Source organism: Gopherus flavomarginatus, chromosome 1 (assembly GCF_025201925.1).
Source record: "Gopherus flavomarginatus isolate rGopFla2 chromosome 1, rGopFla2.mat.asm, whole genome shotgun sequence".
Lineage (NCBI taxonomy): Eukaryota > Metazoa > Chordata > Testudines > Testudinidae > Gopherus > Gopherus flavomarginatus.
In genome coordinates this window covers 303465666-303478695 of record NC_066617.1, presented here as the reverse complement: position 1 = coordinate 303478695, position 13030 = coordinate 303465666, and the positions used below count along the sequence as shown (strand labels likewise).

The window sequence follows — 13030 nt, the reverse complement described above, 5'->3', positions numbered from 1 at the left end:
GTGGCTTGTTACCTAAGTAGTATTCAAAGTGATGCACAAAGAAGATGCAACAATGATGGAATTCTCAATTATACTACAACAAATGTAGCCTTTAGAGAGTACAAAGAATAAAAATAATAGTTTCACTCTAAAGAGTTGTAGAAAACAGAAGTGTATGCGTAAGCCAGAACAATGAAAAACTACAAGACAGAAAACCTACATACTGTACATGGTAAACTAGAGTGTCTAGAAAATTTATTGAATAAAACAAATACTGTGAATTAAGTGACACCATAGTGGCTTCAATAAGCCAAGTCCAGGCTCCCTTACATCATATACGTATTATTATTAAAAAGCAACTATAATTCCTTAGTTTCCCAAAAGAATGGAACAGCAATAAATGTACTGTACCAGATATGCAGATAAATAAATTTTAAAATTCTTTCTAGCTGCATATCTCATAGCCTGGAACACATGTAAAGGAGCAATATATTAATTTTGGTAGAGGAAGACTGTCTTAAAGATTAAAGAAAAATAGATATTAGATTGCAAGGTGTTTATGGTGAGCACTACATCTCCATGTGTGTTTGTGCAGTATCTAGCATGATGGGACACACTCCTGATTTGGTGCTTCTAGGTGTTATCTTAAGAGGAATATTAATTTATAATTAAGTATACTTCATATTTTTCCCCCAAATCATAAATATGAGATGTCAGCCACATTTGATTATCAAACACAATTTGATGCAATTCTAGTTTGCAACATATAAATTAAATGAATCAAATTACATGCATTGTGGATACCAATACATAAACCCAGATTTTATTTTCAAATATTAGATTTTTTTTTTAAACAAGGGACAAAGTTGGCATTTGGCCCATCAGAGTGGATGTAAGTTGTCTGCAATCATTATTTCCATCTATCTAGATACAAATGATTGCACATTCATATGTACCTACACAAAATAATTACTGAAGTTTTATTTCAGTTGATGGCCTCTGCAGCTGGTGTCTCATCCCTTGCCTGCCCCCTCAATTAACAGAAAATACATGTATATAAATAATGAGTCAGAGTAATAAATTATCAGTGCCCACATTTTCATTTTATAAGGCAATGGTATTAAAGATACAGTACCAAACATTTTATTAGAATGGATAAAGATTGGAAAGAGAGAGAGGGGTACTGGCAAGGGAACCATATCAGTAAGAAAGTACTCATCAGCTCCTTACATATTCTACCACTGCAACTCAGAAAGGTTAAAAAGGAGATTTCCTCTTGTCCCCTCCACTGTTTTAGTAGTAGTGCAATATCACTCTGCAAGTTAAACTATCCCCATGCAATTTGAAATTGATAAAGACTGACTATATATTCCCAATGATATACTATACTTTTTCTTTTTACTACAGCTCAAGAGTTTATAGCTGTGCTACTATTACAAGGAAAGAAAATTATCTAGTTTTTAATCAACAATGTGAACTCACCTATGTATATAAATAAGTGTCCTCCAAAAAGGACAGACACTCGCTCTCTCTCTATATAAACCATTTATATAAAACTTCCTGAACTGCACAAATCTGCCTAGGAAGATTGCTGAGATTTGTGGCTTCTTCCTCTACCAGAGCCTCCAGATCCTGCAGCTCCACAAGGTTAGCAACATTCATCTCACTGGGGTTCTTCAAAGCATAGCTGCCAAGTTTTTTGAAGGTCTATATAGGACACACAAGAACTTTATCACAAAGAACAAATCACTATTTCTTCCTACCTGGCACAGTGGAAGGACTTGTCAGGGATGACAGAATCCTATCCTCCCTTCCTCAAAAGCAGACAAGGTTAGGTGGGGCAAAGGGAGAGTCTCGGCAATATTCATAAAATGATTCTGGAATGCTTTAAGTCATCCTGTAGTAGTACTGAGGAAACCCTTTCATCAGATGACAAAGAATCATTACCAAAAATCCATTGGTGATGATATAGAGTGTTGGTGCTGCTCTGTCTCTGGATCTGCTCCTTCCTGGTATTGTGGCAAAGGTGGTCTAGCCAGGGATGTTGAATGACCTTTTCCTCTTACTCAAGTGCAGCGAGACCTTCATCTTGAAGCTTGAGAAGATAGGTCCCAGTACTGCCTATAAGGCCACTGTGGAAAGCTGTAGGAATATAGCTGGCTCGTTGGGTATTGGCCAGTCTAGCACCATTCCTGCTGGGCTATTGACAGTTTAATCTTTAGGGGAAGTTGGTAGGTGTCTCTGTGGTGTCAAATGACTGTATGCAGAGAAGAGGGCTTTCTACTAGAAGATGGGAAGAATGTATGCCTGGTGATGGTGCAGAGTAAACCTCCACCAGAGGTGGCACCAAAGTATATAGCACTCTCAATATCTGAATCTGTTCCAGTGCTGGTGTTTCTGCAGCAATGATGGTCTTGAGTTTCCTCTGGGCTCATCCTTTGTGAGCATCAATGTTGATGGGTGCAGCATTAGATCTAGGGTTGGTGCCATAGAAGTTTCCTGTATCTAAGGCTATTCTTTTCCCCACACTTTGACTCTCCACAGGAATTGGTGGATTTATATATGAAAGCTTTTTGGTGTCTATACTTACGGGGGAACACTGAGTGCCTTACAATGACTCTGTCTCCTGTGTTCAGAGTGGCAGCTTTGGTGCAAATGAGGTGAGCACGGCTTCAGTGCAAGGTATTTTCTCAGCTCCGTCTTCTCTGGACTGGTTTTTGGTGTTTTCAGTCTGCTGGCTGAGGTGGTAGATGAAGCTGGCTTGTCTGACAGCATAACTTTGGGAGCTCTTCTCCTCAGGGTCTAATGAAGCCTTCGTGGACCATTCCAGGAGATGGGGCTTTAGCCTCACATGTCATGACTTCTGTGTTCTTGCACAGAATGACATGCAGACTGATCATTCGCTAGCTATTTGAGATTCTGACATACAGAAAACATACATGCTGTGTCCACCTTGAGGGGCGATTAATCCATCCCAGAAGGGACAGGGCTATAAGCCCACAGGTTTTGAGTTGATCATGCTAAGGAGACCCTGTACAGTGAGTGGAGTCTGATCATTAAAGATCAGTTTAGAGGAATGGAGACATTTCATGATGATCAATATCGAAGATCAGAAACAGCTCTGAGATTTTCATGAAGATATGTAGAAATTTAGCCTGAGCAAAGAACTAGTAAGTTGGACACTCACCAGGTTCTGTCTCACTGCTATGGGTAGTAAGAGGGAACTGCGCCAGGGTTGCAGTTGTTCCACTCTTTACACCCTCATGCTGCATCAAAAGGAGGTAAAAGACAAACCCTTGGCCCTGACGGAGACACTACCATTCAGAAAAAGTCCATTCTCATGCGCATGAGGTACATGTACATTCACAGTGGGATCCACACTGACACATACTGAGAAGAATCTTAGCTACATAAAAGAAGCCTATTGTCATAAAAGGAACAATTAGAAAATCACAGTTTCCCTTAGCTAAAATATAAATAAATTGGCTCTGTGATTTGGAAAGTGACTTTGTTCACATGTAACATAATAGCTTCTTTTTCAGCTTAGCTTTAATTGAGATAAATCATTAATACTTGAGTACAAAATGTTCACTAGATTGTGACTGGGAAAGTACTGAGCACCATTTCAAGGTCTAACATAGCTTGAGAAAAGCAGATACGCAAGAACAGCTTGTTAATAAAAATTAAATTTAAGAACAGCTTTGCTGTACTATTTAATTGGTGAAATCATTTATTCTGCCTCTCCTTAAGAACACATCAAGATGATAATAAAATGGAGGCTGTAGTTTCATTTCATACATAACACTAGATAGAAAAGGTTCTTTTCCATATTACTCACCTGTTTTCATTTCTAACAAGCGCTTTTTCTTTTGTTGCCTCTCTAATTTTTCTTTTTCTGCTTTCTCCTTAGCTATTCTAGCACGTCTCTGTTTTTCCTCTGCTTCTTTTCTTCTTATATTCTCCTTGGCTGCTTGCTATTAAAAACAAGAGAGAGAGATATTGGTAATTAAACAATCTAAGTAAAGTTTCAGACAGAACAAACCTGTAAACTATAAAAATGAAAAAATACCTAAGTTATAATATCAGAGGGGTAGCCGTGTTAGTCTGGATCTGTAAAAGCAGCTAAGAGTCATGTGGCACCTTATAGAGTAACAGACGTATTGGAGCACAAGCTTTCGTGGGTGAATACCCACTTGCATCCGACGAAGTGGGTATTTACCCACAAAAGCTCATGCTCCAATACATCTGTTAGTCTATAAGGTGCCACAGGACTCTTTGCGGCTTTTTCTAAGTTATAATAGCAGTCAAATAGCTCTCACTACTGTCATAAACAGATAGCTAAGGGTTAATGTCTCTTTCACCTATAAAAGGGTTAACAAACAGTAACCTGAAACACCTGACCAGAGGACCAATCAGGAAACAACACTTTTTCAAATCTGGGTGGAGGGAAGCTTTGGGTGTGGGTTCGTTGTTCTTTGTCTTTGGTCTGTGCCCTCTCGGCTCTGAGAGTGATTTTTCTATTTCCAGGCTTTCTAATCTTCTGTTCCAAGTTGTAAGTACAAGGATACTAAGACAATAGGTTTATATTGTTTTTTTGTATTTACATGTGTGTAGTTGCTGGAATGTGTTAAATTGTATTCTTTTTGGATAAGGCTGTTCATTCATTTTTTTTTCCTTTAAGCAATTGACCCTGTATATTGTCACCTTAATACAGAGACCACTTTATGTCCTTTTTCTTTCTTTTTAAGACCTGTTTGAGTGTTTTTCACTGGTTAAGGCTAAGAAACGGAGGGAGGGAGAAAGTCTCTTTGTGTTAGATTTACTAAGCCTGACTTTGCATACCCTCTGGGTGAGGAGGGAGAGAGGTTAGATCTCTCGGTACTTGTGTTTCAAGGACTTGAAGCAGGAAGGGTGGAATTCCTTTGTTTAGATTCACGGAGCTTGAATCTGTATCTCTCTCCAGGAACCCAGAGAGGGAACACCTGGAGGGGAAGAGGGAGAAGGGAAATGGGTTATTTCCCTTTGTGGTGAGACTCAAGGAATCTAGGTCTTGGGGTCCCCTGGGAAGATTTTGGGGAGACCACAGTGAGCTAGGCACTGTATAATTCCTGGCTGGTGGCAGCAATTACCAGGTCCAAGCTGGTAACTAAGCTTAGAGGTTTTCATGCTAACACTCATATTTTGGACGCTAAGGTCCAGATCTGGGAAGAAATGTTATGACAACTACAAGGTCACTTGCACCTTCTATGAAGTCTGTTACAGATTAAACAATATGTAATCTGAAGATATTGTACTTTCCAGATAGTATATTTTACTCTCTAATATATCAGTCACTTAGGGCGAACCACATTATAGGAACGTTATAATTATCTCCAAAACAAGCATTATAAAAGTTCAGCATTCAGTTAACACTGAAAAGAAATCCAAATAAGTTAAAGTATAGAGCAGGGATCAGCAACCTTTGGCATGTGGCTTCCCAGGGTGAGCACCCTGGCAGGCCGGGCTGGTTTGTTTACCTGCCGTGTCCTAAGGTTCGACGATTACAGCTCCCACTGGCTGCGGTTTGCTGGGAAGTGGCGGCCAGCACATCCCTCAGAAAGCACCACTTCCTGCAGCCCCCATTGACCTGGGATGGCAAACTGTGGCCAGTGGGAGCCGCAATTGGCCAAACCCATGGACGCAGCAGGTAAACAAACTAGCCCAGTCCACCAGAGTGCTTAACCTGGAGAGCCGCATGCCAAAGATTGCCAATCTCTGGTATACAGAAAGAGTTAAGGCACCTAAATAGCCTTAACTCTTCCCGGCAGCAAAACCCTAAAACTTATGCATGAGTGCTTATGGTCCCAGACTACTTTCAGAAGAACTCATGAAGAACTTCTCTTTTTCAAAATAGCTACAATTTTCATTCTTAATTGGTGAGGCCACAGACTGCCCGATATCTTTCATTGTTCCCAACAGGACTGAAATCAAACCACACTCATAGAAGAGAGAAGACATTGCTGTCAGAAGACATTGTGAGCTGCAGATGAATTAGGTCATGGTTATTTTTGCTGAGGACAGCCTGCGCCCTCTGGCACTCTGAAGAACACTGTTCAGTCACTGCTGAAACGCGAACCTTCATGCATGAAGAACAACAGAAAAAAGCTACCATTCATCCTAATGTTTTTTTTTAAAAACACTTCCCATTACATAATATCTACTAAAGATTCACCTCCTTGCCAATTTGGTTCACAACCCAAACTTCAAAAAACACTGATGTATACTAATGAGAAAAGTATGGAGAATAAGCAGGAAGAGCTCAAAATGCTAGTAAATAAACATTACTATGACATAGTTGGCATCATAGAGACTTGGTAGGATAATACCCATGACTGGAATATTGGTATAGAAGGGTACAGGTTGCTCAGGAAGCACAGGCAGGGAAAAGAGGGAGGAGATATTGCCGTATACATTAAAAATGTATCCAGTTGGACTACGGTTGAGATGGAAATAGTAGACTTGTTGAAAGTCTCTGGGTAGAGGATAAAAGGGGTAAAAAACAAGGGTGATGTCATGGTAAGGGTCCACTATAGACCACCTAACCAGGAAGAAGAGGTAGATGAGGCTTTTTTTAAACAACTAACAAAATCATCCAAAGCACAGGACTTGGTGGTGATGGGAGACTTCAATTACTAAGATGTCTGTTGGGAAAATAACACAACAGGGCACAGATTATCCACCAAGTTATTGGAATGTATTGGAGACAATTTTTTTAATTCAGAAGGGAGAGGCTTGTCAAATATTTGATTTTGTCAAATAGGGAGGAACTGATTGAGAATGTGAAAGTGGAAGGCAGCTTGGGTAAAAGTGATCATGAAATGGTAGAGTTAAAATAGGCAAAATAAAGACAATGGATTTCAAGGCGGCAGTCTTTAGCAAACTCAGCTGGTGAGTACTGTGTCCAGTTCTGGGTGCCACATTTCAGGAAGGATGTGGACAAATAGGAGAAAGTCCAGAGAAGAGTAATAAAAATGACTAAGGTCTATAAAACAGGACCTATTATATGCCAAAAGCCTAATGAGGAGAAATTGTCTTGAATAAATTGTACTCCATTATGCTTATTTTGCTTTGTACTCCATTTTGCTAGCTTTGAATTAGTAAGAAGAAATTGTTCTGGGTTTATTCTTTGCTGACTGTGTTAATGATTGTTCTAAGAAGGGTAGAAGTGTTATGGCTGTAATTCTTGTCTTTGAAATTTATTACCGTTTTGTGTGTGAGTGAAGAATGCATGGCATGCTGATGAACAGAGAAGAGACAGGAGGCGCCAGTACTGATGGGCCGGATGGTTGAGAGGGGAATGGAGGAATTGAGAGGCACCAACCTTATTATCAGAATCACCCAGATGGCAGATTGAAAACCTTAAAGCAAAGACATATGTCCCAAGGACAAGATAAGGAGTGGAGCCAGAGGGACGAGATAAGAAACATCTGCAGATATTCCTGATAACAACCCAAAATAATGCTGATAAGGAGCAGCCTTGAATACCTTGTGATTAACAGTTCCAGTGAGACACAGCAAGGTCCATAGACTTGTATGGGAACTTATTACTATAAAAGAAGGGTGTATTGCCATGAGACTTTGGGTTTGTTCTGCCATCAACAACAGAGCTTTGCCTGACAGAGACCCAGCTTCATCCCACTCCCTCGTGTGCGGTTTCAGCTGGCCACTGGAACTGACCGAGCAACACTAAGGACTGATAACTATAAGATCCAGCTGCAGAACCTTTTGGTGTGTGTGTGTGTGTGTATGTGTGCATGCATGTATGTGTGAGAGAATGGAAGCATATGTTGATTTTTATGCTTGAATTGTACTCTCAATAAACACGGTGTATTGCCTTATCCCCTTGAAAAAGATTCCATGTGCTGCTTATAAGCATAACACTATGAGGGAAGATTGAAAAAATTGGGTTTGTTTAGTCTGGAAAAGAGAAGACTGAGTGGACATGACAACAGTTTTCCGGTACATAAAAGGTTCTTCTTAACCTCTGAGGATAGGACAAGAAGCAATGTGCTTAAATTGCAGCAAGAGAAGTTTAGGTTGGACATTAAGAAAAACTTCCTAACTGACAGGGTGGTTAAGCACTGGAATAAATTGCCTAGGGAGGTTGTGTAATCTCCATCATTGGAGATTTTAAGAGCAGGCTAGACAAACACCTGTCAGGGATGGTCTAGATCAGTGGTTCTCAAACTCTTCTTCCCTGCGGACCACTTGAAAATTGCTGAGGGTCTCGGCAGACCACTTAATGATCTTTCCAAATGATGTTTGTACTGTTAGCTAACTATTGTAAAGTGCTTTGGATAAAAGCATTGTATAAAAAAACCTTTATAATAATTAACTTGGTTGTTCTACAAATAAAAGTACACAACTCATATTTTAATATCAGCAGTCTTATCTTTCTACTGCAATGGATGTGCCCTCTCTCCCCCACCACAGCAGCCCCCAAGCTGGGGCTGGGAAGGATGGGGGTCTCTCTCTCTCTCTCTCTCTCTCCCCCCCAACGCAGCAGCCCCTGAACTGGGGCTGGGAAGGAGGGGGTGTCTCTGCCCCGCCACAGCAACCACAAAGCTGAGGCTGGGAAGGAGGACCTTCTCTCTCTGGCCACCACAGCCCTGCACATCCCAAATGCCCCTCACCCCCACTTCTCACTCCAGTGCCCCCTCCCACCTACTCCTTATTCCCCCCAAGGCCACCACCTCACCTTACATGTACATCTTCTCCAGGGACCAGGGACCTAATTAGTGGAGCCATGCCTGCATGGCTCCACTAATTAACTGAGTGGCCCTTCATTTTTTATGTGCGACTGCCCAGGTGCGCACCTTAGAGGGCACTATCTGTAGACCATTTTAATGGAGCTTGCCGACCACAATTTGAGAACCTCTGGTCTAGATAATACTTAGTCCTTCCATGAGTGTATGAGACTGGACTAGATGACCTTTCAAGATCCCTTCCAGTCCTACGATCCTATCAATGGCAATTTGCTAAACATACCCAAAATGTTAGGAAAAAACCACGAGCAAATCAATTGACAAAAACTTCCACTTTGACACTGTTTTCATGGAAATAGAAAAGTTATGATCGGATTGCTCTTGCCTGTGAAATAAGCAAACAATTTCTCACAAGAACTATTACTAAACCAAACAAGTTCAGATTAATAAGAATGTCTACAATGTACGAAGTTGTTGCTGGTCTATATTTCACAGCTGTTATTGCAGAGAAGAAAACATTACTTTCATCATGGTAGAGTTCGGCTGAAAGCAAATCTACCATTATCTCTCATAAGCTTTCTTCCCTGATTGTTGATTCTATTTAGTCAAACAGTACTTTGCATTGCTAGAAGATCTTCTCTCTGAAAGATCTCAAAGCACTTTTAAAACAAAATTAGTAATATTTCTGTTAACTAGTGAAGCATTCTATAGCTAGAAAACTAAAACACAATAAGGTTAACTAAACTGTCCAAGGCCACAGAGAGATTTAGTGGCAGAACTACAAATACAGCGGAAAACATCTGATTCCTACTCACATGCTCCAACCACTAGACAATATTCCCTTCATCATTCTATACAAGAAACTATTTCGGGGACAACACTTTCAAAAATATATATTATGACGACTGGAATTTCCAAAAGCAGGACAGTTTACGTAAAATGATATAGTAAATGATGATCAAGTGTATACATATAAAAATATAAGGATTAAGAAATATGACTTGCAGAACTTGAAATATTAACTCATATAATTTCTGCTAAATTTGCAGATGAAAAAAGCAACCAATCAAATATGGACAGTGACTATATATAGGCTAGACATCCAATACTACTTGCTTGCCTATTCGTAAGGACTAACTCTGACATCTGAAGTCCCTTCCTTAGTTGCCAGGAAGAACTGCCATTTCCCTGTTACTAAGAAATGTATGTTCACCTCTTTCTGGCCAGAGGATAGCCTCCTTTGCACAACGTAAAATAGGTATGAAAACAATGGCAATTAAGAAGCCATTTTAATATAATTATAATGAATTCTACATAAATTAGTGATTAAGTTATGTGGGGGAGTTACAACATAATACTTTGTAAGGATTATTTTTATAATTGTTCTGTATACAGATAGATGTTGCATCTCTCTCTCTCTTCAATTGTGCAGTGGAAAATTATAACAAAGTACTCATGTAGAGTGTGAGGTTTTCTTTTCAGTCATTGATGCTGGCTCAATTTAAATTTGCTGAATACAACAAGTACATCAACATGCTAAAGTAAAAGCAAGTGAGAATATACTATACTCTCTGGATTTGTCTACCACACATAGATCTGTTTAAAGGGTAGTAGTGGTATTTCAGTAATCCAAATAGATGTTTTTAAGCCTTCAAAATAATCTAATTTTCACAACCTATCTTTTCTTCATTTGTAAAATTTAATTATACACAGATATTGATTTTAATTGTAAGCATATCTAATGCCTCTTAATTACACAAATCTATAACATTTTACCACACACTACGCACCAACAATTAGAAGCAAAGAAACCAAGAAATCTGATCTCAAACTGTATGCTGATTTAACAACTACTATATTAAAATATGTTACGGTATAATTATCCAATAACATCTTCATAATTAGTTCCCCCTTATTAACACTACATTTAAACAACATTAGAGTGTCCCCTACAGTTAATGAAACAGCAACTGACCTTTAACAACTCCATTCATCAGATCTTACAACTTAGCCAACTAAAATTTCTTGACCACATTTCCTTCTTCACAGACAAATGTACAATGGTGGATCAACTGCCACCCATGTTACACAGTGATAGGTGCTGCATCTTTTTTCAGATGCTTTGAAGCACCCATCACCATGGTATCTGGATTAAGAGAATCCAGTTAACTGAGAAAGGACTGCCATGTCCTCAAAAGTGAGGGTCTAGCAAAAGGAGAAGACAGTCATCTTATTTTCATGAGTTTTCTACAAACGCTCCCACCAGAGATTGGTCAGTTGCAAATTTGGTATTGTCTTTCCTTTTGCTGGAGAATTTTTCAGCTTGCAAGGTTACTGATAAAATTAGTGATCATGCCCTAAGAGTTAAAATATCATATTCTTCCTTCCTGTATCTCCTTCATCCTATTTTTTGAACTTCTGCGTCTGCAATATTATTTACATCAGGGGTCGGCAACCTCTGGCATGCGGCAGCCAGGGTAAGCACCATGGCGGGTCGTATCAGTTTGTTTATCTGCCACGTTGCCAGGCTCGGCCGATCGCAGCCCCCAGTAGCCGCTGTTCACCATTCCAGGCCAATGGGGTGGCAGGAAGCGGCGCGGGTGAGGATGAGCTGGCCGCGGCTTCCCGCTGCCCCCATTGGCCTGGGACGGCAGACCACGGCAAGTGGGAACTGCGATTGATCGAACCTGCCGATGCGGCAGGTAAACAAACTGGCCTGTCCCAACAGGGTGCTTACCCTGGCGAGCCACGTGCCAGAGGTTGCCGACCCCTGATTTACATTAAAAGAGAAAAGATCATAAAATTAAAAGATAAAGTTCTTATTGAACATTTTAGTGGCTCACTTAACGTATTTTTTAAATCTAGGCAGCTAAAAGTGTTTCTAAAAAATCATTTTCATCCTTAAATTAAAAAAATAAAATAGTGGCTATCAAAGAGCAGGCAAAACAAAAACAAAAGACAATACATTTAGAATATATCAAAAATCAAGTAAACCATGAAAAAAAATAAAAAAAAAAGTTTCCTCAGGAAGTGTCTATAATCTGATAACATTATGCTTATTTTATGCAAAGGCCAGGATTGGTGTTTCCTTGGGAAGCAGCCAGCACAGTACCCACTATGTTCATTGCATTTGCACACAGACAGGATAATCTCTGAAGCTCATTTATTTGTGTGCTTCTTTCCTGTTGATTTTTTATGTAAATGGGCATCTATTGCATGACCTTACAATGTTTAAATTTACCTATTGACAAAGATTCCTGAGGATACAGAAAGAAAACCTATTTTTCACCTTTGCTGGTGACTATTATCTTGGTATGACTTTTAAACATATTTTCAGTATATATGCATATGATCTCTACATGTATTTCACAACAATGTTAAGGACCAGAGTGACAACTTTCATTTGAGACCTCACGTAATAGTCTTTGGTGAACTCTAATAGACACCTTAGATCCATGTGATTTCTGTAACCCATTCCCAGCTCACATTAAGAAGTTCTTGGGTCATGCAAGTATTCTATAGTGAGACAGAGAGAAGTTTTATCTCAACAGAAGTAAAGAATTTCAAACTTAACTCTTCTCTGACTTCTGTGCCACCCACCCCTCCAAAAAAAAACCTCCTGCATGTTATATATTAAATCAAGGACCCAGTTTTAATTTATTATAGCTCAGGTTTTTTCCTTCTGAAGGTATGGAGAATTTTAAAATAATGAATGAATATTTCCCTTTTCTTTACATTGTAGAATCTGGGATGTAGAAAGTAAGGTTTCGGATATGAATGTAGTCATCATTCAAGACGACAAAAATAATTATTGAATAGCCCATCAATATTTGAACTATTAAACAAATCATTTCTGGAAAACAATTTTAACATCAATAGACATACTGTACCAAGAATATTGTCCTGAAGTTATTCAAGTCGGTTAAAAATTCTTCCACTGAAACTTTTTTCAAATCAATGGCATAGTATCCCATCACATTTTGATAGAGCTTCTCCATGTTCTCATGCATCCTGGTAAGTATTTGGTAATGTTCTCTTGCATAAACTGCAAAGCTGTATATTACTGTTAAGGCTAAAAGAGCACTCAGTGAAGCTAGTTAGAGCAAATTATCATGATTTATCTACCTGTTTCTCTGTAGACAACTTTAACGTTCAAAGAAACCTCTTAATTATCTTACAATAAATTATTCATTTACTTCAAGTACAACACAAACTACATACCTAATAGTGTTTAATGAATACTTTGATAATAATGAAAAAATATAAGAATGATCCTCAAATTTTCTTGATCGTTTTTTACTTTGATA

General features: G+C 39.1%; 1 protein-coding gene across 4 annotated transcripts in view; it reads right to left on the bottom strand.

Annotated features, from left to right (window-relative positions):
• The window catches only part of DIAPH3 (diaphanous related formin 3), a 555175-nt gene that overhangs the window by 158328 nt on the left and 383817 nt on the right, over window positions 1–13030 (bottom strand). For 3 of the 4 annotated variants that reach the window (XM_050947581.1, XM_050947561.1, XM_050947570.1), the window contains 2 exons: window positions 12614–12778; window positions 3818–3953 (listed from right to left, as the gene is read on the bottom strand). In XM_050947581.1, the coding sequence (XP_050803538.1) occupies window positions 3818–3953; window positions 12614–12778 (301 nt within the window). Of the gene's footprint in view, window positions 1–3817; window positions 3954–12608; window positions 12779–13030 lie in introns of those variants that run through there. The other variant, XM_050947589.1, reaches the window with a different exon arrangement.